The sequence below is a fragment of the Populus nigra genome, chromosome 17, assembly GCF_951802175.1.
Source record: "Populus nigra chromosome 17, ddPopNigr1.1, whole genome shotgun sequence".
In the NCBI taxonomy this organism is placed as follows: domain Eukaryota; kingdom Viridiplantae; phylum Streptophyta; class Magnoliopsida; order Malpighiales; family Salicaceae; genus Populus; species Populus nigra.
In genome coordinates this window covers 8,151,846-8,179,006 of record NC_084868.1, presented here as the reverse complement: position 1 = coordinate 8,179,006, position 27,161 = coordinate 8,151,846, and the positions used below count along the sequence as shown (strand labels likewise).

Sequence of the window (27,161 nt, the reverse complement as noted above, 5' to 3'; positions counted from 1 at the left end):
TTAAACAACTTTATTGATAATTACTATACATATTGTTTTACCATAAAAACATTTGCATTCCAAAATTAAAAAGATTAAATTTCGTGAAAGGAAAATATTTTATTTTTGTATATGAAAATAAAACATGTATGGCAACATTAATATGTAAATTCAAATCCATCGATAACTAGAAAAGAGACTGAAACAGTAACCTAATTTCTAATAAATTGATTAATATGGCTATTTCACATTAAAAAAAAATCACTTCTTAAAACACCCCTAGCCTATATAGTATCTCATTGGCACTTATTTTTTTTTTATCAAAATTCTTAAAATATTTAATAGGTAAAAAAAGTCAATAATTAAAAGCTAAAAAATATTAAAGTTACATTATATTTTATAATAATTGGATCCTTGATACTTGTCTCATATTATCTTTGACTCTATTTTTTTACAATTATTTATGAATATTAAAAAAGACTCATTTAAACAAAACAATTCAAAAACATTTATATTCATTACTATATTTTTAGTTTACATTGATCTCACATATAATTAAAATACGAAATATTGATATTACATCAAGATTTAACAAATTATTAGATTGGACCTTGGTTTCTTTTATATATATAGAAGATTTTTGGTTATTGTTTTATATTATATTTGACTCTTTTAGATAGAAATATTTAAATCATTTAAAAAACTCTACATTTAAAAAAAAAACAAAAGATAACATAAAAGTTTTTTTTTTCAGTCTACACATTTAGTATCTACCTTGTATACATTAAAGAAACAACTTTTTAAAATAAAAAGATTGGTAAAAACTATAATGCAAATATAATCATGTTAAAATTTATATCATTTTATTTTATTTACTTGTGTTATATATATATATATATATATATATATATATATATATATATATATATATATATATATATATCATTCAGACAAAAGTGATTCACAAATATTATAATATAATAGCATTGTAGTGGAAGCAGATATTTTAATTTTATAATATTAAAAGTTTAACTAATCATCATGCATTGAAAGGACTTTATTTATAATCAATAAATTTATTATTTATTTTAAAAAAACTATATGCCAAAATTAAAAAGACATGGATAGCAATGCAGTTGGATTTTGTTTTTTGGAAATTTTCAATATGGAGAGCTAAGCTAATTCAGGATTTACTGCATCTTGTCTCTGGGCTATGCTAATGCTTTTTTGAATATGTAAAAGAAATATAGGGTGTTGCTAGTTTGTTTTTTTTTAAAAAATTAATATTATGCATAAGTTGACTCAATTAGACTTAATTAGTTTGATGAATCCAAACACAATTTAGACAACTTGTATAAATATAATTTGACACATAAAAATTCAATACAATATCTTTTTAAAAAAATCGAATTAACAACATACTGGATCAATATTGGTCAATCTTAGTTAACCTGATAAATTTACGATCTAGATCATGAGACCATGATAACCCTATTTAAAAGCAAATAAAAGAAATTATAAAACTTAATTCTCAATCAACCAAGCGTTGAAGAATGAAATTAAAAAGGTAAAAAAAAAATCAACTGAGTTAAACTACTAAACTCGTGACCCAAGTCATAATACCACTATAACTTCATAGAAAGTAAATAGAAAAAATAACCTGAGACAACTTGGGTTAATTTATCAAACACATGACCAAGATCATGAGGTTATGAGACTGTGATAACCTCATAAAAAAACAAATCAAAAAAAATTATAAAACTTAATTTTCAATAAACCATTGTTGAAGGATAGAGTTGAAAAAAATAATCTAAAAATAGGACACAATAAAACTACCTAAGTCTATTCATGTTAACTTGCAAAACAAATACTCGAGTTATAAGACTAATATAATCTCATTGAAAGCAAACTAAAATAAATCATGAAACTTAATTTATACTCAATCTAAATCTGAAGAATGAAATTAAAAAAATCTCAATATTAAAATCTTATTTTTTTCACTAGTTTTTTTTCTTTTGATTTTTTTTAAATCTATGTTTTTTTTATTTGTTTTCTTATGAAATTATTCTAATCTCATCAATGTCATGAATTTGAAAAGTTCACCCGAGTTGACTAGAATTATTTTTTTATCCTTTTTTTAATTAAATTTTTTTCAATTTAATTTTTTAATATTAGTTTGATTAAGAATCATTAAGTAATTTTTAGACCCATCAAGTCAAACAGATCATATAAAATTATTAAAATAATAATGTATAAATATAATAAAATATAAGTGAGTCTTCTAAATCACTTTTTACTATTAAAGTGCATATAAACAAACAAATAGAACCTATATATATATTACTAATTTTACTAGCATCTCCCTTGCAGATGCTAGTACCTAGAAAAACCCACGCTTCCTTACTTGGATGTTGTGTCAGCAACTACCATAACTGATCAGTTTGCTAGGCAGCAGAATTACAAAGAAGCAACGCAACTCTTCTCCAGAATACTTTACGACCAATGAGTTCACATATGCCGCTTTAATTCACTCCTCAACTTCACTGGAGACCTTAAATTAGGAAGGCAATTTCATGCATGTGCAATGAAGATAGGCCTTAGTTCTATAGTCTTTGCGGGCAGTGCAATCTTAGATTTGTATGCCAAGTTGGGTTCCACTGAAGAAGCGCAAAGAGCTTTCGAGGACAGACAAAATCCCAATGTTGTCTCTCACCCATCTGGCTAAACCCACCAATCATCGCATTCCACGACACAACATTTCTCTCCGGCATCTGTTTAAGAAGCTTGAGAGCCTCCTCAAACCTCCAAAAACATTCCACCAATCATATAGTAGCACTTGAAATGGGCAAAAGCTTTCATGCTTGTGCTGTTAAGACATTGGGTGAGTTTAGTGTGTTTGTAGTCAATTCTCTAGTTACCTTCTACGCAAAATGTGGAAGCATGGAAGATAGTCTGTCTTTTTTGTGAACTTCCTGGAAAGGGTATCGTCTCTTGGAATGCTGTGATTTGTGGCTTTGCATAGAATGGGAGAGGAGAGGATGCTGTGAACTTCCATGAAAGAATGAGGAACACCGGTCTGAGACCTAATAGTGTTACGTTACTTGGCTCGTTATGGGTTTGCAATCATGCCGGTCTTGTCAACAAGGGGTATTCATATTTCAAGTATGCAAGGCTCGAGTACCTCAGTTTGTTCAAACCTAAATATTATACTTTTATATTCAAATGTGGATGTTTCAAAGAAGCTCGGGTAGTATATTCATGACTTTGCCTTTCGATCCAGGAATTGGGTTTTGGGAGGCATTGCTAGGAGGCTGCCGGAACCATTTAAATATGGAACTGGGGGAATTAGCAGCGCGAAATATCCTAGATTTAGATCCTGAAAATGTATCATCACATATCATGTTGAATTGGCTGCTGTTAGATGGCGTGGGATCATTCAGTAAATATAGTAAAAAATTTCTTGCAAAGATGGTTATTTTCTTTTCCACCTGACAAGTGCACTACTTGAGACACAAAATTAGCAACCAACCATGCTTTAATGGAACAAAGATAAATGCCACATTTTTTATGTTGAAGAAATGAGAGAAAAAATGGCATAGATTTCTACCATCTGTTAACATTGATCGCAATCTTTGACAGTCAAACAAGACATAGCACGACGACATCAAAACATCAACCAAAGCTAATCAAATGCAATGTATCAAACTGAAATTGCTGACCCAACTCTGCTCGAGGTTCTTAAATAACTTCTCAGTTCGAACTTGAAAATCAAAATGCTTCAAAAAAAAAGGCATACAAATGGAAATGGCAACTAGTTTAGATTATTCCGATCTTGTTTGCCACATCCAAAGCATCGTAATCTGGTGTCAATCTAACATACGCCTTCTTTGTCCCATCCGGCCTGAAACAAAACAACAGAGCAATTATAGCTCAGAGATGAAAGCAGCATGTCAAATAAGAACAAGAAACCTATGCAAGGTAGATTGCCATAAAAAAGTTAACATCTGCACTGATACTTGACGACACTCAAAACATGCTTTTGGTTTCAAGGCTGTTGCAGTTTGATGCACAAAGCTTCAAGGCATCAGATAAATAGCCATTGCTAGAAAATGAACTAATGATAACAAACTAAACAAGATAACCGTTTTCATATAGATAATTGAATATACATCAGTGAAGATGCTAGAATAGACCAAACAAGATGTCCTAATTTGTTCATTTCATCTTTTACCAAATTAGCATTGCTAGATTTGGTCTATGTTATCTACACATCTGTAAAAAAGAAAACACATAATACGATCCCGTAAATTAGACTAAGGAAGAAAAAATTAAGAGCATATAGCCTCTTATCAGGCAAGCCCAACAGTACCAGGTTGTGAAGGTAATCAGTGACATTGTAAACAGGTTAACTTGTTCTATAATAACATTGCTTCAAATAAATAGCTCACAAACAAAAGGGAATAAAGAGATTAAGGTCATTGTCACCTGATTAAGGTATTCACTTTCTTGGTTTGAATGTCATACATCTTCTTCACAGCATCCTTAATCTTCTTCTTATCAGCTCGAATGTCAACAATGAAAACTAAAGTGTTGTTGTCCTCAATCTTCTTCATCGCTGACTCAGTTGTGAGAGGATACTTTAGGATCTGATAATGATCAAGCTTGTTCCTTGGAGTTGCACTAATGCGAGGGTACTTGGGGTTCCTTTCCTTCTTCAATGTCCTGGGACGATGAAATGTTACCTTAGTTCGTATCTTCTTGGACTTCTTGAAAGCCGGTGCACCCGATTTCAAGGCCTTGGCAGCTTTCTGAGCCTGTGTCTTTGCATCAGCCTTCTTTACATCTAAGTAACAAAAAACACAAACAAGAAAGCAAGTATAAAATTAAAGTTCCACATGCTCTTAAATCAATCATTTCATTTTTTCCATTACCACAAATCTCATTTATATTACTCTTAAAGCTCCACACTTAAATGACACTGACAAACAATGTTAAGCTACAAAAATACACTAAACAACCCAAAAATATCTTCTCTAAAGTATAAATATCGAAGTCACTAGCAAATAAGCAGCCCAGTTATTCACACTACCATGACCTTTTACTTCACTAAATTGTTATTAGAAGCCAAGCCTAGAAGAACCACCCCTTTAGTCCGAACAATAACAAAACCAGGTCCATAACCAATACAAGAAACTGTAAAGAAATCAAAACTGAAAACAGCTAAAAGATAGACTATCCAGGTAAATAATAATAATAATAATAATAATAATCAAGAAAATGAAGATAGCCATTGACATACCTTTAGGAGCCATTGCGGAGCTGGGGAATGGCCACTCACAAAACTGCTGTTAGGGTTTTTTAGTTCCAAGCGATGGACACAATTATACGACGAAAGCAGTGGCTAGTGCCTTGGCACGTGAGAGCATGTGAAACAGGCCCAATTAACCTTCCGGCCCAACATCTAAACGACACACGCGTCCCCTAATCATCACTGGGTGGTCCCGTGAAAGAATTAAAGGAGATGAAACGCTCTGGGACTGGGACCCACCTATTAACCATAGTTAGAAACTTAAACGATCCGTTGGGTTAACAATACTTGTGTGAATGTAACCCTGGTTAGACTCAAGCCATCTCAGGTTTAGCTTCCCAGATCTCTCTCTTTCTCTCTCCTCTATTCAAGATTGTACTTTTTAGGGTTTCAAAAAAAAAAAAAAAAACCCCAAATTTGCTCTTTCAAATTTACAAGTTTTGTGTCAGTTTTTCAGAATTCAGATTCAAATTGAGTGATGGATTCTTCGATTGCCCCTTTAAGTCCAGAGAACTGAGAGAGAAATGGAGACGCAAAGAATAACAGAGTTTCCACATAAAAACATGGATAAGCGTCCTAGGAAACGACAGCGTTTAACATGGGACATACCTCCTCCTCCTCCTCCTTTCTTAGCTCCTGCGAAGGTAAGTCTCAGATTTTCTTTCTAAGAAATCAGAATTTCTTTTTTTTTTCTTTTAGCTAGAAATTAATATTTTTTTTTATTGCAGGTGGTTCCAGGGATGTTCTGTGGTCAGGAATTTGGGAATGGGAATGGAGTGATTCCAAATTACGGGTTGTTTTACAATCGGAATGGTTCACCTCCTTGGAGACCTGATGATAAAGATGGACATTATGTTTTTGCTATTGGAGACAATTTGACTCCGCGCTGTTAGTACTTTCCGTGCCCCTCGCATTAAAATTCGAGGCGTCTGTAATGTTATTTTGAATCAAATTGCTTAATGTTTTTCTTACTATCTGCCTGATGGTGATTTTTACATGCAAAATGGAGATTTTATATTTGCAGTTAAGAGGGTTCTGAAAAGGCCGCTTCTATAATGTGAAGTTTGGCTTAACTTGATTCCATGAATTGGAGAATTAAGCATGCGGACTCTCTTTTCTGGCTTCAAGATCCGTTGATTCTGATCATATATTTTCATTTCTGATAATCTTTTTTTCCTTCCATTTTGCAGACAGGATTCTTAGCAAGATGGGCGAAGGTGAGTACTTTTTGGGTTTTGATTTTGTTATATTACATCCTCCTTTAATTTTTGGGTACTTTATTCAGTGGAATTTGCTTTTCAGTTTCAAGATATTTAGTTTTATTGCCTGCTCATCGAAAGCATGTTTGTTGGAGGCTTTTGCATCTGATCGTGTCCTATAATTGAGTAGTTTTTTCTATCATTTTAACGGTAATCTTGTGATTTCTTTCATGTAGGGACTTTTGGGCAAGTCTTGGAATGTTTTGATAATGAAAAGAAAGAATTAGTGGCAATCAAAATTGTCCGCTCCATACGCAAGTATCGCGAAGCTGCCATGACTGAAATTGATGTATTGCAGAGGCTGGCCAGGCATGATATTGGTAGCACACGGTAAGGCTTTGCATTTTCTTTTCCTACCCTTGTTCATTCTAGAAGTTTGAAGTGATTTTGGTATAAGTGGTTTTATTCTTTGCAGTTGTGTACAAATACGGAATTGGTTTGACTATCGTAATCATATTTGTATTGTAAGTATTTATCAGTATTTCTGATTTGATTAATTTCCGGGAGCAATAAATGCTCTTGCGTACCTAAATATTCTGTGAGTTAAAGGACTTGCGGATGAATTTAAATGGTTTCAACAGGTATTTGAGAAGCTTGGACCAAGCTTATACGATTTTCTCCGCAAAAACAGCTATCGTTCATTTCCCATTGATCTTGTCCGGGAGCTTGGCAGACAACTTTTGGAGTCTGTTGCATGTGTGTGGACAATTCTTTACCATTTTTATTTATATTTTATATAAACTTGATGCTCATATGCTCTTAATTGGAAGCAAAATATAGGCATATGTTTTTACTTCTTTTTGCAATTTTCATATTTTTCTTGAGCCCCTAAGTAAATATTGTTTGTTAGTATGGAGTTGGTTGATAGTAGGGATGATTGTTTTTCAGTTTGTTCATTAGTTTGTTACCTTTGCAGTTATGCATGATTTACATCTGATTCATACCGACTTGAAGCCTGAAAATATTCTACTGGTTTCCTCTGAGTACATCAAAGTGCCAGATTATAAGGTAATGCTTCAAAGGTTTGGTTGTATGCTTTTTTCTTTTTTATTTTGCATTCTCCTCAGGACTTTAAATATGTATCTGCAAGTTTAAGAGTAGAAATGACATGAAATTTGGAATGCAACCAGAGCTTCTCTTATCCAAAAAAAAAAAAAAAACTTGCCTTCTTCCTTTCTTTCTTGGATGTTTGTTTTTACACCTTTTGAAGTTCTTAAGATACACAAAAATTTTGATTTGACTCTTAATCTACAGCAACATTGTTGTTAGAATATTTGGTTTCATGTCATGCATTGTTGACATAGGTTTACTCTTACATAACATTATATGCTAATAATATAGCATATTCACTGTTTGAGTTTTTGTTTAGATTTGTGATAATCACCAGGAGATGCATGGTAATGGGGCTTTCTCTTGTTTCCAAATCCCTGCTAAGCCATGGTTGAATTTTGTGTTTTACTCTTTTCCCCTCAAAGTTGATAGCCTTATGTTTTTCCCACTTCATGTGATTTAGTTTCTTTCGCGGTCCACGAAAGATGGTTCCTACTTCAAGAATCTTCCCAAGTCAAGTGCTATTAAGCTCATTGATTTTGGAAGTACCGCATTTGAACATCAGGATCACAGCTATGTGGTGTCAACACGGCATTATCGTGCACCGGAGGTTATTTTAGGTAATTGCTGTGAAACTATTGTTGCTCTGATGTTTTGATGCTTGTCGCCTAATGGCATTCCATGGCATATCTTCTGCAGGTCTTGGATGGAACTATCCCTGTGATATATGGAGTGTGGGTTGCATACTTGTTGAATTATGTTCTGTAAGTAACTTCAGATTTTTATTTTCTTTCCTTGACTACATTTTCTTGCATATGAGATCACTAGTCATTGATACCGCTGAATAATGTTATTGGCCAGAAAGGATTTCAAGTGAAAGGTTAAGCAAGACATGCTGCTTTGGGTTGGAAACTGCCTTAGAAAATAGAATTTTTCTTATATGTATTGTTAGTATTCTTTGTTTGATGAAGTTCTAGTAGCCATTATTATCTGCCAAGTTCATTAATAATGGTCTAGGGTGATTTGTGTTGTTAGATCTGATGGGTTTCCATAAAAAGTGTAAACTAAATTCCATATTGCATACTTGAAGGATGCTAATTTATGTTTGTTGTTTGGTTTCTCTATGAATAGGGTGAGGCCCTTTTTCAAACTCATGAGAACTTGGAGCATCTTGCCATGATGGAGAGGGTTTTAGGGCCGTTGCCACAGCATATGGTGGTCAGGGCTGAGTAAGAGAATTCACAGTTATTGCTCTATTTGATTGTTTCCATCTCTCCATGTGGATGAATCACTTACTTTGTGCCTGAACTTGTTGCAGTCGACGTGCTGAGAAATATTTCAGGAGAGGCATGCGATTGGATTGGCCTGAGGGTGCAACCTCGAGAGAAAGCATGAAAGCAGTAATGAAGTTGCCTCGTTTGCCTGTAATTTTTCAGAATCCAACTCTATTAGTTCACTTGTAGAAATAACCTGCAGACAGCCTATACTTGCACTGCAAAAGTACCAGAATTAACTGAGGCGAATGGAATCCGTGAAGAGAAGTCTTGTTAAAGGCATAATTGAATAAGAACTGGTTGCCTTTCTTAAATTCTTGAGAGTATCTTCTATATTTGTCTCTCAATTCCAGAATGGCTAACAAAAGGATCTTTCAAATAGCTTTTCTTACCTTGCTTCATTCTCTCTTGAAAGAAACAAATCAATTACATTCATTCATTTTAAAAAGAGTAACCTCTTGATCAATTTTTCTGTTTTTCTTGTGTAGAAATTCTATATTGGTTATGGTTTTGTTTTCTAACCCTTTTATAAAATGCCCTTAGATAATATGCTGCCTTTTGATTCCTCACTTCATGCAATTGCAAATTTATGTACTGTTTAAAATTTCTTTGGCAGAACCTAATAATGCAGCACGTGGATCATTCTGCTGGCGAATTAATTGATCTCTTGCAAGGTCTCCTAAGACATGATCCAGCAGAGCGGCTCAAAGCCAGGGAAGCTTTAAGGCACCCATTCTTCTCAAGAGATCTTAGAAGATATGGCTATCCCTTGTAGTCTGGATTGATCACTGTGATGAGCTTTGAACAACAGTATAAACAGAGAGAACATGCACGGTTGGTGTTGGCTGATGTCAGGTTGATTCATCACTGTTATTTGATGTCAGGTTGATTGTACCATTGTTCGGTATAGTATAAGTGTATTTCCTTCCCTCCAGTGCCCATTTGCCTTTTATTTTTTGGGTTCCTGATCCAAATTGTTCGGTATAGATTATGTTTTGTGAAGATGAAGGAAAAAATCAATATTTGTTGTTGCATGTCTCCGATTATTTCCCCCCTCCGCCGACTGAATTTTCCTTTAAATTTTAATTTTGTTTATCATCTTGATTTTCTGCCACTAGCATGTGCAGGAATTCCTTTTCACTCACTCCGTTTTCATTTTTGTTTGTCTGATTCTGAATCTCTACATATCCTTTATAGAAATACAGAGCATAGGAGATTACTGTGAAAGCAATGCGAGTAGGCTTTGCACCAGCACCCAAACGGCTGAACCATTATCGGTCACATGATCGTGGGTGTCATACATGGCTCGGGCAACTGGGTTATGAACTTGACACAGAAATCTAATGTGAAATTTGGTTTCTGTGATTTTAATACAAGAATTCATTTTCGTTGTTATGATCCACTGCACCACGCAATCTGACCCAATGAATTATGTATAAGCACAATTAATTAGTTGTCACCTTGAGCTTAATAACACTCCTACGTAGTCGTGATGTAGCTGTGAGCTCAGGAAAAAACAAAAGGTCTTATGACCTGTAATGTAATTGCACAAGAGTTAGCAGAGCATCCTATATACTAGGACATTTGTACGTGCCATGTGACCTGTAGGTTAGATTATTTTTTTTATACACTTTAAAAAAATATGTTAAGAGTGTAGAACTTTTTTTTATAATATCATTAAATTTAATTAAGGGATTTAAGTTGAATCAAAATAAATTATTTAATTTAATAAATTTAAAGATGATTTGGATGACCAGTAAAAATAAAACATAACTTTTAAAGAATCTCTAAGACAACAATTATATGTGAGATTAGATTAATCTTGATCACCCTACAACCTGAATCAAGAATTTTAATGGGTTTAATAACTTTATTGTTTTTGTAAATTATTTTCATTTAATTTTATGATAAAATTAGATGTTTGCAAAATCGAGCATTAACCTTAAAAAAATATTTATTTAAAATTATGATGATCTTATAGAAAAAAAATCATAAATTTCATTTCCCCGAACAATCCAATATCGAAAAAGAGTGAAATAAAAAAAATAATTAGAAAAATTAAAGGATCTAAAAAATATATATCAAATTTGATGGGTAAATCCGTTAAACCTATGAATTGGATAACTCGGGTCAACATGCCCATGAACTTTATAAAATTTAATAACATGTTTTTCTCCAAAACTATTTTTTTTAACTATATGAAAGAAAGAAAAATAGACAATCACATAATCAAGTTGAATTAGAAAAAAAGTTACCCCACTAAACTTGAAAACCAGGACAACCAGAGTTACCTCGCTAAACTCGCAAACCAAGTCATTGCTCCAAAAAGTTTAATAACCTAGTTTTTTTCAAAATAATATTTTATTTAACTAAACTTTTAAAAAAATAGACCATATCGCGATACTGGAGTATTTTTCTAATACCAACCCGATACTAAGAATATTTTTTTGATATCGGGATAACCATATAAAAGGTAAATTAAAATTAATTATCAACTCTAAATCCCCATAAACACATCATATAAAGACTAAATTTAAAAAAAAAAATTAATAACCAAAGGAAAGAAAAAGGGGTCAAAATGAAAAGGAAAAAAAAAACCCACTGCTATGGATTATGATTGTAATCCATGGTGCTAATGGGTGTGGTGGAAACAGTGTTTTCCCCGCTCCTTTTAGATTTGTAACTAGTTATATGACTTGCGCTCCGCTACGAGTTAGATATTTTTATTTCATATAAAAAAATTGTATATGTAGGTTTTTTCAATGCATTTTTGTAGTTTAAAAAATCTAAGTTCAAATAAATTTTTTTATACATACATGTAATTAAATAAATCAAGAACTATGTGTATAAATAAATAAATAAAAAGTCATTAAAGATACATAAAAATAAAACTTGAAAAATCAAGAAGTAGGTGTATATTAAAATATTTAATCTCAAGAAACAAGATATTTACCCGGTTGTGTTTGCTAAATTTATTTATTAAAATAATTTTTTATTTAAGGAAAAACTAATAGAAATAGAGATAGAAATTAAATTGATCGAATAAAATAAAAAGAGAAAAAAATCATGCAAGGTTGCACATATTAGAAATATTATCTGAAAATAAAGTTTATCCATACAAAAAAAATATTATAGATGAATCAGAAAAACTCTTTAAATTTTAATTTATAACTAAAAAAATAATTGTTATTTAAAAGAAACTTTCCAAACAAAATGAAAGAGAGAAGGGGTATTAATTTAAATATAAATTAAAAAAATTAGGGAAAACCCATAAAAAAGAATCATTAATTTCAAAAAGGATTAGAGCTAAAATTTAGAAGAAAAAAAAAAAAGCAAAGTCCAAGCCAGTCCACCTAATCCATTTTGTTAGTGGCCTGCTCTAGCAAGCCTGCGCAATTGGACCTTTGATTTTTTATTGTTTGTAACTGGGATAGACGACATGTCGTCCATAAAAAAAAAAATCGAACAACACGTCGTATGATTTATCCAGATTCCAACCACTGTGGTGGTCAAAAAATCAGGGCTTAAGTTCTTTTTACCCAAAATCTATTTTTTCAACCTATTTTGACCCAAAAACCTATAAAACACCGTAGAAACCATGATAAACATATTTATAGCCTCAAGAAACCGCCTAAAAACCGAAATTAACCAGAATCCAAAAATCAACCCGAACTCAAATCTATTTTTTCATAAATTTTAAAGGTAAAAAAAAACATCTAATATGAACTCCTCTCATTAAATGAAACCATTTGATACAAATATTGTCCGTTTTGGTGGCCTAGATCAATATCAATGACACTTTGCTCTTTGTACCATCGGAATCCAACGACCTTTCTCTCCTCTCTAAATTAGGGACTAAAAAATAACAAAAATGAATTTTTATACCAAAATTGAATTAGAAAAATATTGAGGTACTGAAATTGTATAGTTTGCGTGATTTTAAAGCTCAAGGACCAAAGAGTAACTTTTGCAAAACACCATCCATGTTTGGCATTGTTTTTTCATATCGGTTTTTTTTTCGATCTTATCTTTTCATAAAAAATCAAAATTAATTAATCTTTAATTAAGATTAAATTATAAAAAAAATTAAAAATCAAATTGAAAAAATATGAAGCCTTGCATAGTGAAAAACCACGCATTTCAGATAAATACTTAATATTATCTGTGCTGCGTTTAGAGGAAATGATAATACTGTAAGTTGTAGTGCTCTACTTGTTCTAATGCTTTGACGAGAATTTTACTCCAATGGTGAAAATCAGAGACTCCGTGAAGTGACCTCCAACCTCTCCAGTTTGGTTGTTGAAACGGTGGCGTCTGGAAGGTAAAAGTCAGAGACGAGGAAAAGGGACCCACAATCTCTGCAGGAGAAAATGTGGGCACAGAACGTTCCGCCCTCTTTTCAGCTATGATGTGCATTCATGGCTTCTATTTGAATCTTAAAAACGAGACCTGAATTGAGGGCTTTTTGTTTCTGCGGCTTCAGTTTTTTATTATTAATTTAAAAAATATTATTTTAAAATAAAAAATATTTTAAAAAATAACTACTATTATAATACAAAACCGACGGCCTCTCACGGGATTTCAGGCAAATGAATAAGTGGCACCCCCGATTCCAAACTAAAGTACATAAAAATAAAATAGATGGGCACAGCCTCTTCATCATTGAGGTTAGAAAGACAGCTCAAAAGGAGAGAATAAATAAATTTAGTGTATACTCAAGGAATTTTTTTTTTGGCAGCATGGTATGTTTATAAAATTATCAGTAAATTTATTAATGATAAATTTATTAATAGGTAGAAATTATTGACTAGTGTTTTTTTAATAAATAGTTTTTATCTATAAAATAATTATAGATAGAATTTTTTATCAATAAAACTGTTAAATATAATAGTATATGTTATGTTCTAAAAAAATGGAAATATACCTGGAAATTGAAATGCTACGTGAGATTGAGAGTAATCTCTCTCCCCCCTCTTATTTTCAAAAACATAATAACAAAACTCATCACACATACATGTACAAAAAATAATAATTAAGATTTAGGTCTATTTGTTTGTTGAAAAGTATTTTTTTTAAAAGTGGTTTCCTTGAAAAATAAATTCATAAAAAGTAAATTATTTTCTAATATTTGATAATATTATAAAAATAAATTGAAAAATATTTTTCAGTGTTTGGTTATGTTATGTAAAATGAGTTAGAAAATAGCTTATTAATGTTTTTTTTTTCAAGTTTATTAAAATAATAAGGAACAAAACTTACAAATTCAAAAATTAAATGTAATGAAATTGAAAAAAATAATCTAATTTCATAAATTATCTCAAATAAAATAAATAATAATTAAAATAATGGAGATCAAATCTAAAGAATAAAAAAATTAAAAGATGATGAAATTAAAATAATAATAATAATAATTTCATAAATTATTTCAAATAAAATAAGTAACAATCAAAAGAATTAGGACTGAATTTGATAGATAAAAAAATTCAATAAAAAAAATAATAAGAGAAAAGCAAATAACAATCATAAAAATGAGGACCAAAGTTAATATAAAAATCAAATTAAATTAAATTTTAAGGGATGAAATTAAAAAAAAAATTCAAACAAAATATGTATCAATCAAAAGTTTGAGAACTAAATTTGATATTATCAGCTAATAATATGATATTTCTAAATTTTTCACAACTTCTGGAAAGTGTTTTCCGTCCAAAATAAAAGGAAAACACTTTTCTAGAAATCAAACCAAATTTTTCTTTGACTGAAAAGTATTTTCCACTGACCAACTTTTTTAATGGCAAACAAACACAGAAAAATTTAGAAAATAATTTCTAAAAAACAACTTTTTAGGCAAACAAACGCCCCCACAAAATCCCCCACATATTCTTGGCCTTCGAGTGTTTGTCATTAGAAAAGTTAGTCAACAGAAAATACTTTCCGGTCAACAAAAAATATTTTTCAGTCAAAGAAAAATTTGGTTTGGTTTCCAGAAAAGTGTTTTCCTTTTATTTTGGGTGGAAAACACTTTCTGAAAGTTGTGAAAAATTTAGAAATGTTATATTATTTACTAATTATATCAAATTTGATCCTCAAATTTTGTCCTTAAAATTTAAAACATAAAACTTTCTTAAAACTTGATTCAAAAAGTATGATTTCAATTTGTAACCATGATTTGTTTCTATGATTTCTTTACCTGTCTATTAACAATTAAATATTAAAAGATAATTCAATTTTATGTTTTAAAAATAAAACAAACTAATTTAATTATAACTTATCAAAATTTATATAAAATTATCAAGAACTTAGAAATTCGACAATTAAATATAGTACTATTCATACATGTTTATTTGTTTATGATTAAAAACCATATATTGGAAATCAGAAGAAAAAAAATCTATAAATTTTGTCAATAAAATATATGCAAAACACTTGCTAGGAAAATTAGTTATTATAAATTGGGTAAAATATACTAAACCATCCTGTACTATCGGTTAACACATAAATAGTTCTTAAATAAATTATTTAATGGCAGTAGTTCCTAAACGAAATTGAAAATTGAATCAAGTCCTTGCGTTAAGAAAAAATAAAACTAAGCTTCCATCCAATCTATATAAAAAAAAAACGTATTTTTCTACCTGTGAAGTGTGAACTCCAACTAACCAAAATCTTAAAAATTAAAAAATTTGAGGAACAACACCTCTTAACGCCAAATGGTAATAAATATTTCACAAACACAACTAGAAAATAGCAAAATATTGACAAAATATTTTATTAGAGCAAACACACTAATTCTATAAATATAAAAATCATCGATGGATTTATTGATGGAAATGTGTTGTCAAAAAATATTTTGTCTCTAATATCATATCTATTGATGATTTTTATACCGACAAATATAGCAATGACTTATAATCGTTGGTCCTTAAAAAGAGGCTGACCAATATTTATCACTAAATTCATTGGTGAATATTACCGATGGATTTCCAACGAATACATCCATCGGCAACATATCGATGGGTTCATTTACAGAATCACCGATGACATATTCTATTAGTGATTCCGTCGGGGTGTATATTGAAACAATTAACAACTCTGTACAATTTTCCAAGAAAAACAATGATCATTTTACCAACAAAATTTTCATTGGTGTGCACCAAAACAATTAATAACTCTATCTAGTTAAAAGGTTGATCATTTACCAATAGAAACTCGATTGGTCTTTAAATAAATTGTTCATTTTTAAAAAATGCTATCAAACAATTTCATAATAGCATTAAACAATATCAAACAACCAATTTAAATTGAAGAACAAATTTAATATAATGTAAAAGTCAATTACAATTGTCTATATAAATCAATTACAAGTTATAGGTGAAGGTAAAGGGGGAGGAGAATCTCGTGGAGGTCTGTAAGGGGAGGATAATGATTGGAAAAGTATGCCTTTATCTTCTATAACTGGTTTTTTTTGTTCTTCATACTTTGCCTCCATTTTAGCCCTCAAAAGCATTAGCTCGTTGTTCAACTAACCTTTCAACGACTAGTGATGGTTTACTCAAGCTGGATTATGGGTTGCCTACAATCAAGACACTATAACTTGATTTCATATCTCGAGTTGTAGTGATAGATATATCGTAAACCCAATTTCTATAAGGTCCATCGGTTGCTCCAACCTCTAACCATAAATTCATATCATATTCCTAGTAAATTGAAGGGTCCTCTCCATATTTGGCATGCATGACGACATTATATTTTTTCTACACCAAAGAAAAACAAGTTAGAGATATGGATGGAAAAACATTAGTCCAAACAATGTACAAAAGGTTTCAAAGTCTACATACAATAAGCACCTCGGCCCAACTATCAACAAATTGTTGTACCCCTTTCCATCTATCCTCCCTTTGTATATGTGTTTTTGTATATGTGTTTCCATATACAACTCCATTGAAGAAAGCTCGTGTACAAGCTGTGTAGATTGCAAAATAAATTAGTACTTAAACCTTATCACAGATTATAACTACCATTTGAAGAAAAAAACTTAAAAATAAATAGGTTCTTACCAGGCGTTTTGCATGGTTAATGAAAAAAAATGATCCTTTAGTATGCTTGATAATGGAACTGTAGGCCTTCTTGTTTCTGTTCAAGGACCCTTTCTGTGACAATCTTTTAAAAGTTTCCAATGTAAATAACTTTAGATATCTCTCTCATTTACTCTTTATGATGTGGGGAGGTTTACAATTCTTCCAAACATCACCTGACTCAGCATATCTTATAACATATGTGTGGACGTTATGCCAAAACTCTCACAACTTGGTTAAAAAACTCATTGAACAAAATTGTTTTTTTATGAAAAACGATTACTATCATATAAAAAACATATTCATCCCATCAATTTTTTCCTTTCCTTGAAATCATTTTCATAAAATACTTAGTTTTTAAATTTTAAAAATATCTTTTATCCTCTAAAAGTATTGATTACATACTAACCTTGAACTTCCCCTGCCAAGCCTCAACTATAGGCCTCCATTCTAGATGATCTTGAAACTAACTCCATTGAAAAAAAGGCATTTTCATCGCTTTCATCGTCGATGTTATTGTTTTCACAGCTTCCACATTTGTAAACTTGAAAATGAAATAATTAACTCAAAGCTATATAAACATGTAAATATTAATTTAATATTATATTTGAACAAAATTAGATTTTCTTACATGCTTAAATCTAGCATCCATTCTGCAATTAACTTGCAAGAATATGGATCCCTGGTAGATGAGACCCCAGATCTGCTATCAGCAGTCAATAAGCCAACATCGTTAAAAAGTACATCATGTGCCTTTTCATTATCGACACTTAAATAAAACGAAAGGTCAAGAACACTATTGTTTGATGATGCAGTACTACTCTGTTTTGATCTTATACTTTTTATCGGCATCTAAATAATATAATTAAATAACTTAGAATATTTAATTAAAAACTCAATAAATGGTTTATGTTTTTTTAATGCATCTATCCATTTATAACAAAATTCCAGCAGCACCTTCTTTATACGAGACCTAACCCAACACATGTATACACACCAAATGAACCATAATATCTCCATTCTAAATAGAGATATACTAATGATAACAAAATGTAGTGATTCTTAGTAGCTTTGTCTTTTCATTTGCATCAGCAAAATATGGCTAAACTAGTATTTTTGAAGCTCTTAACTTCAAGCTTAGTAATGAACTACTTGCATAGGAAACCACTAGACTTTCAGTACAATTAGAACTTCTATCCCAACTAGAGGGGAAGATTTAAGGCTCGAATAGCAGGAAAGTAGTTCTAACTCAACCATTGAATGAAAAGATCAAAGAAATTAAAGCATAACAGAGATATTTTGCCAAATATTTTTCACATATTCACATTATGAAAAAAAGATTACCACATATAAGCAATACATACATCGCAGAATTAATACTATCGTAAAACAAGATTCTCAAATAACACATGCTTATATTGAGATAATACATAAATTATAGTGATGAGAAAGTAGTTGATCATATATTTTCTCAACACGTTAAAATACTTATATGCAGATAAGAGAAGCAGATAAAAAATTATCCTAAAAAACTCAAATAAAACACAAATGCTCATGGTGAATAACTTAGAAAATAACATAGTGTTTTTCAATCTAAACAGATACTAAAGTCTAAACATTAATTTACATGATTTCTCTTCATATTAGCTAAAAAACTCTTAGCAAAACATAAACACCACCTCTGCTACATTCACCTGCGAGAATTCATAGAACGACAATAAATGCATTTTGATATGTTCCTTATCTAACCACCTCTTTTAATGCATTTTGATATGTTCATAATCTAACCTAATTTAACAGCAACACCTGCGAGAATTCATAGACCTTGTGTCATTCTTCAACAATAAATGTTCAATAATATTTTAAATGTACAATAATATATTCATAACTTAAAATCAACAACAACTCATTTAAAACCATATTCTTCAATAATAAACACTTGATAAATGTACAAAACACAATGCATTATTGAATGACAATAAATATTTTAATTGTACAATAATATTTTATATCTAAAATGAGTTCAAATCCCATGTTTAATTTGAATCCCCATCATCTTCATCGTTGAACTGAAATTGTTTAATCTTTTCATCTTTATCAATATCAGTATGTCCATTGGTACTCAATATATATTATTTAACTTTTCAATATCAACATGAATATAAGTATTTCCAGTGACATGAAAATGAGAATTCTCTTCTAACTCAGTAGATGGAGAAACTCAATATGGATCAACTAACTCATCTATTTGAAATACATCTTTTACCCTACTTTCTTCATCTTTACTCTAGTTTACAATTTGGACATGACTCCTAGGTTTGGTTTTTATAGTGGATAACTAATCAACTATTGTACGATCATTTAAATGAAAGAGTATATGTGTAATACATTTTTTGACATTGTTTGGTAAATACAAAAATATTATTAATGCTGTTAAGTCTACCTTTTTTTATTAATTTCAATTAAACCATGGTGATAATGTACTCAAATTTCTCTATCAGTATCATACTAATATCATTTGAATAAAATAAACTATATTTTACACCCTATGATATTACAATTTAATCACATCTTCTAACTTGTCAAAATAATCAACTTCAAAGAAAGTTGATCTTTAAACACAAACCCTACTATTATAGGAATTTCAACCCTCACCATAATCTTCAATATATAAGACATAGCCACTAACAAAATACATGTTATAACACTGGATCTTTCATTTTAAACCCAAAGAAAGTAATTTTAAAATTTCATTATTGCCTCTCTTATTATACATGTAGTTAAAGATAACAACCATTAATAGTAAAATAAATAAATAAATGTATTCTTATTACAATTACAAATAATTAAAAACATACTTTTTTAAAACCACATTGTGAATTGTTCATCTTATATTTGGAAAATTTAAGCTTCAACAAGATTTGGATTTTGAAATAATAATAATTGACGATGTTGTCTAAACGAAAGTTACTGTGAATTTAGCCTAAATGAGAATGCAAAAGAAAATAACTCAAGACTGTAAATTTAATTTACTAAACAAAAGGCATTAATTCACTGTAGTTAAATAATACATCATTATGTGTTTTTTCTAAATTTGATGTTTGTCAAATATCTTCTTGAAGATGTATTCTTCGACAATGATCATCTAGGATTAGAAAATATTGAAACATTTCCACCAGAAGATATTTGACCACCATCATCATGTCTTAAAACACAGTTGATTCTTGTTCGCATATGAGGCTCAAAATAATATGAAATAAATATTAAAATCTCTTCAATAATATAAGCCGGACATATAGATGAATCAACATGTTTCTTGTTTTTAATTTTTTTCCTGAGATTAAACAAGTACCTGAAGGTAAACATAAACACATATGCATTGAAACAAAAAGTTTAAGAAACCACATTACACATTTATGATGAATGTTATTCCTAGCCTCTCAAAAAGATACATCCATTTGTATTGCATAAGCTCTTTAACTTTTGCTTCATACGATAAGTGTATAGGCAAATGCTCCATTGGATCGAAGAAAGATGGAGAAAAGATTATCTCAAGTTTATATGGTCTCAACGATGCTCCTTTCAAGTTGTTCCATGTGTTGTGAATGCAACTTGTTTGAGCAAACATCTCTAAAAAAATAATTAATCTTAGTGGGTGTATCCCTTATCTCTTGGTGTTTGCATAAATACATGAAAATCATGATTCTTTATTCCATACAATCTTCATTACTTTAAATTCATCTATCTAGCTATGTTCGAAGCACATCCATTAGGAAATTACAGACTCTTAAGTCATTCGTAAATAAGAAATTGTGGTTTTTTTATCTAAGGCATATGTTGCTTCAGGCTTTAGGATACATGCCCCATCATTAAACAACTATATATCCTGATGATCATAAAATAAAGCTATATATATATATATATATTTAGTTCTTATGTTATATTTTATTTTTCCTTTGACATCCATGATCGTGTTTAAAATATTTTCAAACATAGTCTTCTCAATATATATGACATCCAAATTATAGCGAAGAACATTAATCTTTCAATAAGGAACCTCTCAAAAAACACTTTGATTAACCCAATTATAGGTCACACTAAAACTAGAAAACTTCTACTTACCGAATTGAAAACCAAATACAATATCCTTATACTATGACACTACATCATATAATTCTTCACTCGAAAGTATCGGTGATGCAACATCCCTTTGAACTTTACCTTTTAAAAATTCCTTTTTATTTTTTCTTTATCAATGACAACTTGGCAAGAACTTTCGGTGACAATAAAAAAAAAAGAAGCTTTACCATCATTCATTAAGGTGATGGCCTTATTGTTTTCCATACAATATGGATAAGTTAATTTTCTATGTGTACTCCATCTTGAAACCATCTCATATATAGAAAAATCATTTATAGTTCACATCAAAACTATCTTTATTTGAAAATTTTGTTTTCATGATACATTATACGTTAAAGCTCTAAATAACTATAACAGTTTCAACTTATCAATCAATAGTTGAAGACAAACATTTATATTCCTACCTGGACTATAAGAATTTAGTATTATTGTTGATAAAATATAAACTCTAGCCTCATACACATCTCTAAAAGAAATTATTAAACTTTTAGTATGACAAGCCAACAAGAATAAGATGCAGCAAAGGTCTAAATGGATTAAATCTATTTGTACATAAATCAAGACATAAATTCTATAATTTCATTGAAAACTGAGGATACACTCTATTAAACTGCTTGAGAGATTCACCATCAGAATGATACACCATTACTTCATCCTCCGTATCATGAGAATGATGTCATGTCATGTACTCGAATGTTTTCGAAGACATAAATAACCTTTGCAACCTATGAGTGAATGAAAAGTATCTTAATTTTGTCTTTGAAGAACTTATTATGGATCAAGGTATTTTTTTGGTAGAAATAAGTAAAAATTCAATTTTCAATATATTTTTATCTAAAAAATATAAGAAAATCTAAAAAGCTAAATAATTTCATTAACAACTTCAAAATATCCTCCAATATGCTTAAAACCTCAAATAATCTCTAAATTCTTTTTTAGCCTAGATTTACCTTTTCAACATAATTAAATACACAAAATCACCTTCATGGAACCATTTTTATAAAAACAAACCCGTATATATCAAAATTGTTATTTTTATTGATAAAATGTGGTCGTTCAAAATCTTTTATTCTCCTTTTTTTCCTTATTACTCTCTCCCCTCTTAAACTTTCAAGGACTAAATGTGAAGAAAATAAACTTTTATGATTGGATTGTAAACTTTGCAAACTATGGAAACCAAAATATAAATAAAGACAAGGTGCATAGTGAATGAATGAATAATAAATTAGAAGTGTGTGCACGTTGAATTTAGAACAGTTAAAAATAATATTATAATTCAATATAATAATAATATAATGATGAGTCCTTGGAGCGAATCGGTCCTCAACGTGACCCCTATAATCAAATTGGCCCATAACTCATCAAAATTCTAAAAACGGCAGCGTTAATGACCGTTCGTTCTTCCTGGACAAAAACTGGCACATACATCTCCTTTTTCTCCGCTCGAAGCCCAGGGTTTTGCACTGTTTCCCCCTCCTTTTATCACCAGGGTTTTAGGTTTTAGCCTTCTCGTTCGGAAAAAATGGAGTCAGTTGCTAAACTGCACTGCCGTCACCAACCCTTTAATCTCTCACTCAATCCCCACCGCCCATCATTTCCAAAACCCATCATTTCCCTCTCCTTCAAAACCCCACCTCCCTCATCCTCGTCACCCTTCAAACTCTCCTCTACCTCCATCAGAGCCTCCTCCTCCTCCTCCTCCCGCATCACCCCACTCAATAAAAACCTTGGCACCATCATCAAAACCACTTCAATCACTCTCACCGCGGCAGCCGCTTTATTCTTCACTCGCCTCAATATCAAACCAGCAATCGCCTCCCCTCTTACCGCGTCATCCACAGTAGACCCCACACAGGAATCTTCGAAAGAAAATGTTTCGTACGAAGAACAAGAGAGAGTTCTTCAAGATTATCTGTCTCAAAACCCCAATGATATTGAAGCTCTACGGTCTCTCATGGAGGTGAGGATCAAATCAAAGAAACTTCTTGAAGCAATTGAAGTTGTTGATCGATTAATCGAGCTGGAGCCAAATGAAGATGAATGGCCATTGTTGAAATCACAAATTTACACTTACAGTGGAGATTTTGAGTCTGCTAAAGATGGGTTTGAAGCGATTTTACAAAAAGATCCACTTCGCGTGGAGGCTTATCATGGCCTTGTAATGGCGAATTCGGAATCCGGTGGTTCCTTGGAAGTTGTGTTGAAAAGAATAGAGAGTGCAATGGATAAATGTAAAAAAGAAAAGAAGACTTCGGATTTGCGGGATTTTAAGTTGTTGGTTGCGCAAGTTAGAGTAATGGAGGAGAAGTATCTTGATGCATTGAAGGTTTATGAGGAGTTGGTGAAAGAGGAACCGAGGGATTTTAGGCCGTATTTGTGTCAAGGGATCATTTATACTTTGTTGAGGAAGAAAGATGAAGCAGAGAAAAAGTTTGAGCAGTTTAAAAAGCTTGTTCCGAAGAATCATCCTTATAGGGAGTACTTGGTTGATAATATGTTTGCCACTAAGTTCTTTTCGGACAAGGTAGAGAGAGAGAGGAGTTGAGGGGTGTGGCTTTATGCGATGAGGATGAGGATAATGACAAGGTTGCAACTTATTTCTTATTGCTTTTAGTTTGATTTTGGTTTGGATTTTGTTAAATGAATTGGATAGTGGTTAGTTAAGATTTTAATTGCCATGCTGATAGGAGGAAGTGTCCATGAATGACTATCAGTCTCAAAATGTTTCTAATTTAAAAATGAAGATGATAATGCATATGCTAGTTATTTGGGGAAGAAGCTTTTTATTTATTTGTTATGGTATTGCATATATTTATGTCTTTGGTAAAGTAGCATCAACTTAGAGCTCAAATGTTTATGACGGGGACATGAAAGTCTTTAGCTAATATGCAAATTTTTTAGGGAATGCATGATAGTGAATTTGTGGCTTTGTAGAAATGAACATTGTGCAGTTGAAAATTTATCTTCTAACTTGTTGAGTCTTTACTATTTTGTACGAGCATCAAGGTATTGATTGCTGATGTATGTTCTGCCAAGATTATACCATTGCAAAATCATTTAGTTCTTTGCTACTTGGTTGAGGAGGATGAAATACTTTCATGTTGCGTGTATTTTGAACTTCATTAGCTGCATTAGCAAGAAAAAGGTACCCATTTTCCCTTGTATTGGTTGAGCCAATTAGGCTTTTTTTATGCTAGTTCTTATTTTATCTGAACCTGAGTGTTGCCAACATTCAGAACAATGGCCATGTTAATCATCAGAAACCAGCTTCTCATTTCCCTTTGCTTGCTTTTCTGTATGCTCGTGAAGTGCTAAATTACTCCATGTGACCTGTTAATTCCTAATTATTCCTCAGCCAAATTCAACAAAAAATAGATAAATAAATAAATAAATAAATAAAACCTTCATTATCATGACATGACATTCTCTTCTCAACTTGCCAAGTAGAAGCAAGTGCAGTTCTTCATAATAAATGTTCCAAGATAAAACCACACTCTCCTTGTTGCTTCTCTTTTTCTCCCCTGCAGTAAATTCTAGGTCATGCTATTGTCAGCGAAGAATAAATTCCTCATAGGTGAGAACACAGAGTGAATTCCAAAACCTCTTAGTGGTTGTTAGATCCACCTAACAATTCTTATGCGCTAATTCAAAAACTATTAGCATTTGTGGTACTTGGAAATGGGCATCAAAAGTGCCTTTTTGAAGATGTGGTGAATATCCTGGATTAGAGGCTATATTTTGCTTGCAGGCTATTTATTGTCTTCAAATTATTGTTCACTCAGATATGTGGTGTTTTAGTTTTACTCCGTGGTGCTTTATGTGCACTGTGTATTATCAGCTTGTTAATAGGACTGAAAAAGCCATTTCTTAAGTACAAAGTTGGCAGGAGGAGGAACTTTTAAATGGCTTTGTGCCATGAGCTTCTTCTTTGATTGCTGAACATACATGTCAGGCTTGTACTAAGGTGTTGAAGGGATCTACCGTCTCTGTAAATGCCCTGTAAAGAAAAATAACGAGGCTGAGTGAATTTGAACTCTGTAACATATAGGGTAGGCAAATGCTGGAGTTTGCATTATGGTGTCTTTTCTATTCTTGGCAAACTTGGGGTGATCAGGCTTTGCCAAGGCGGTTTGTACCTGTGCTTTCCACTTAGCGTATCTGTTAGGAACTACATATATTTTCTCACTGAAATTTCAGATTGTACAGGTATCATTTAGTGAAAGAATCTTTTATTTGGTTAAAGTCAAGCTAAAATGTCATGTTAATCCAATGATTATAGAGAATATATGACCATAAAGAATTCAAGTTTTAGAGCCTGCGATCCATTTCAGTTCCATGTGCCACTGGCCTTTGGGATGGTTGAATTGGTAGTCTGCAAGCTTGTGTTGTTAACAACTAGTTAATTCATGTAAAATGATTCATCAGTATCTCAATTTTCCTGTAGCACTGCATTCTCATGGTAGATGCTATTTATTAGGTACATAATTTTTTCTACAAAACAGATTCACTTATTGCTATTTTCCTGTAGCACTGCATTCTCATGGTAGATGCTATTTATTAGGTACATAATTTTTTCTACAAAACAGATTCACTTATTGCCCTTTCCTTTGCATGGATGCTGTAGAATTTTAATTGAAGTTTTGATTTCCTCAAGTGATTTTATTTCCTGGTCCGTGTAGGGAATATTTGATTGATAACTTGCTTGCAACTGTAGTTTAGAATAATTGGCCCCTGTAGTTTAGAATAATTGCTGAACGAATTGAGGTTATGGGTAACATCAAGGTTGAAATTTCTGTGTTTATTTATTTATATTTTTTGTGTGTGTTTGTAGTTCGGTTTAGCTAAATACCTTGGTAGTCAGAGGGAGTTACAGTGCATGACTGCCTGTCCCTGAATTTTTGTAGTTACTAGTGGAATGGTACTGGATATGCTAGTTAAATAGGTGAAGAGAAATTGCATTTTTGTTAGGGACAAAGTGTAATAACAATGAAACTTTCTATAGGTGCCTAATTGAATGAAAACCTTACATATAGGTATGAAGTTTCACTTCTCCAAAAAATTGATGTGTGTGGGGGGTGGCTTGCTCCCACAAATTATAGGCCACCCGTGCTTATATTTATGGCTTTGATTTTGTAGCATCTAATTAGAGCATGAATTGAAATTGAAGTCTTTCATTATACCTTGTATGCAGATGTATGTGGAAATGCTTGATTTTGAATTTATCTTTTTAGAAATCGTCAGTATTCAGATTCAGAATTTGTGGTATTTATCAGTGATGTTGCATGTCCTGGTGAGAACAATGAGTAGCAAAGCATTTGGTTCTTTTATACTTGGTTGATACTTGAGATGGTCAGAAAATACTCCATTTGTGTGCATTTTGAACTTCATCAGGTTGAAACAACAAGATGAAGTACGTTTTTATTGGCTGATGCAATTGGGCATCCTCATTGATGCTAGATTGTCTTCTCTGAACCTGGCTTTTCAGTCACCCAGTCCAATAGCTACGTTATTCATCATAAACTACTTTCTTCCTCCATTATGCTTGATCTTCTACATGCCCTTGAAGTGCTATGTTACTCCATAAACCGATTATTCCTAATCATCCCTCAGCCAAATTCAACAGAGAAATTCTTCAGAATCATGACCCGGCATTCTCTTCTCAACTTGCTATAGTAGGACAAATTGCAATGCAATCCATGTGATAAAGGGTCAAGCATTCAACCATGTTTGCCTTGTTATATCTAGCTTTTCATGCTTCCCAAAAATCGTAGTGGTCCTATTGTCAACTAAAGATTGAACTCCACTTTTATAATGACGCAGAGTGAATTCAAATTCCTATACTTTCTGCATTCTATCTGGATGGGAATTTTGGTGAGCTAGTTTTCGTGTTTCTGGGCAATGTGTGCTTCTAAGTGCGTTTTAGGAGATGCCATATATATTAATGCATTTGAGTAATTCAGCTATTTATTATCTGTGACTCTTCTGTGCATGGAAGCATTATGTTTTTGCTTGCCTGGTAAATGTTTCTGAAGGCAATTAAATTGTTCAGTAACACTGTAAGGGCCATTTCTACAGTATGAAG

General features: G+C 31.6%; 3 protein-coding genes across 3 annotated transcripts; 2 read left to right on the top strand and 1 right to left on the bottom strand.

Annotated features, from left to right (window-relative positions):
• Positions 1-3,563: 3,563 nt before the first annotated feature.
• On the bottom strand, positions 3,564-5,435 carry LOC133676549 (large ribosomal subunit protein uL23-like). The gene is made up of 3 exons (XM_062098231.1): positions 5,279-5,435; positions 4,465-4,822; positions 3,564-3,880 (listed from the first exon to the last, which is right to left on the bottom strand). Exons 1-3 carry the CDS (start codon positions 5,289-5,291, stop codon positions 3,796-3,798), a joined length of 456 nt encoding a protein of 151 aa, XP_061954215.1. The 5' UTR covers positions 5,292-5,435; the 3' UTR covers positions 3,564-3,795.
• Positions 5,436-5,608: 173 nt separating this feature from the next.
• On the top strand, positions 5,609-9,904 carry LOC133677472 (serine/threonine-protein kinase AFC1-like). Its single transcript, XM_062099552.1, has 12 exons — positions 5,609-5,931; positions 6,016-6,175; positions 6,478-6,504; positions 6,723-6,876; positions 6,962-7,010; positions 7,128-7,242; positions 7,463-7,554; positions 8,060-8,216; positions 8,296-8,360; positions 8,728-8,825; positions 8,915-9,020; positions 9,487-9,904. The coding sequence occupies exons 1-12, from the start codon at positions 5,812-5,814 to the stop codon at positions 9,643-9,645; spliced, it is 1,302 nt and encodes a 433-aa protein (XP_061955536.1). The 5' UTR covers positions 5,609-5,811; the 3' UTR covers positions 9,646-9,904.
• Positions 9,905-22,446: 12,542 nt separating this feature from the next.
• On the top strand, positions 22,447-23,857 carry LOC133676519 (protein SLOW GREEN 1, chloroplastic-like). The gene has a single exon (XM_062098199.1). The coding sequence runs from the start codon at positions 22,602-22,604 to the stop codon at positions 23,622-23,624; it is 1,023 nt and encodes a 340-aa protein (XP_061954183.1). The 5' UTR covers positions 22,447-22,601; the 3' UTR covers positions 23,625-23,857.
• Positions 23,858-27,161: the final 3,304 nt, after the last annotated feature.

Bases quoted from the DNA above. Each gene is read 5' to 3' on its own strand.
- LOC133676549 (XM_062098231.1), bottom strand. The intron at 3,881-4,464 runs GTGACAATGACC...GTTTTGTTTCAG, and splicing joins AAAGTGAATACCTTAATCAG to GCCGGATGGGACAAAGAAGG.
- LOC133677472 (XM_062099552.1), top strand. From the start codon at position 5,812: ATGGAGACGCAAAGAATAACAGAGTTTCCACATAAAAACATGGATAAG. The intron at 6,505-6,722 runs GTGAGTACTTTT...TCTTTCATGTAG, and splicing joins TCTTAGCAAGATGGGCGAAG to GGACTTTTGGGCAAGTCTTG. The intron at 9,021-9,486 runs GTAATTTTTCAG...TTTCTTTGGCAG, and splicing joins TGAAGTTGCCTCGTTTGCCT to AACCTAATAATGCAGCACGT.
- LOC133676519 (XM_062098199.1), top strand. From the start codon at position 22,602: ATGGAGTCAGTTGCTAAACTGCACTGCCGTCACCAACCCTTTAATCTC.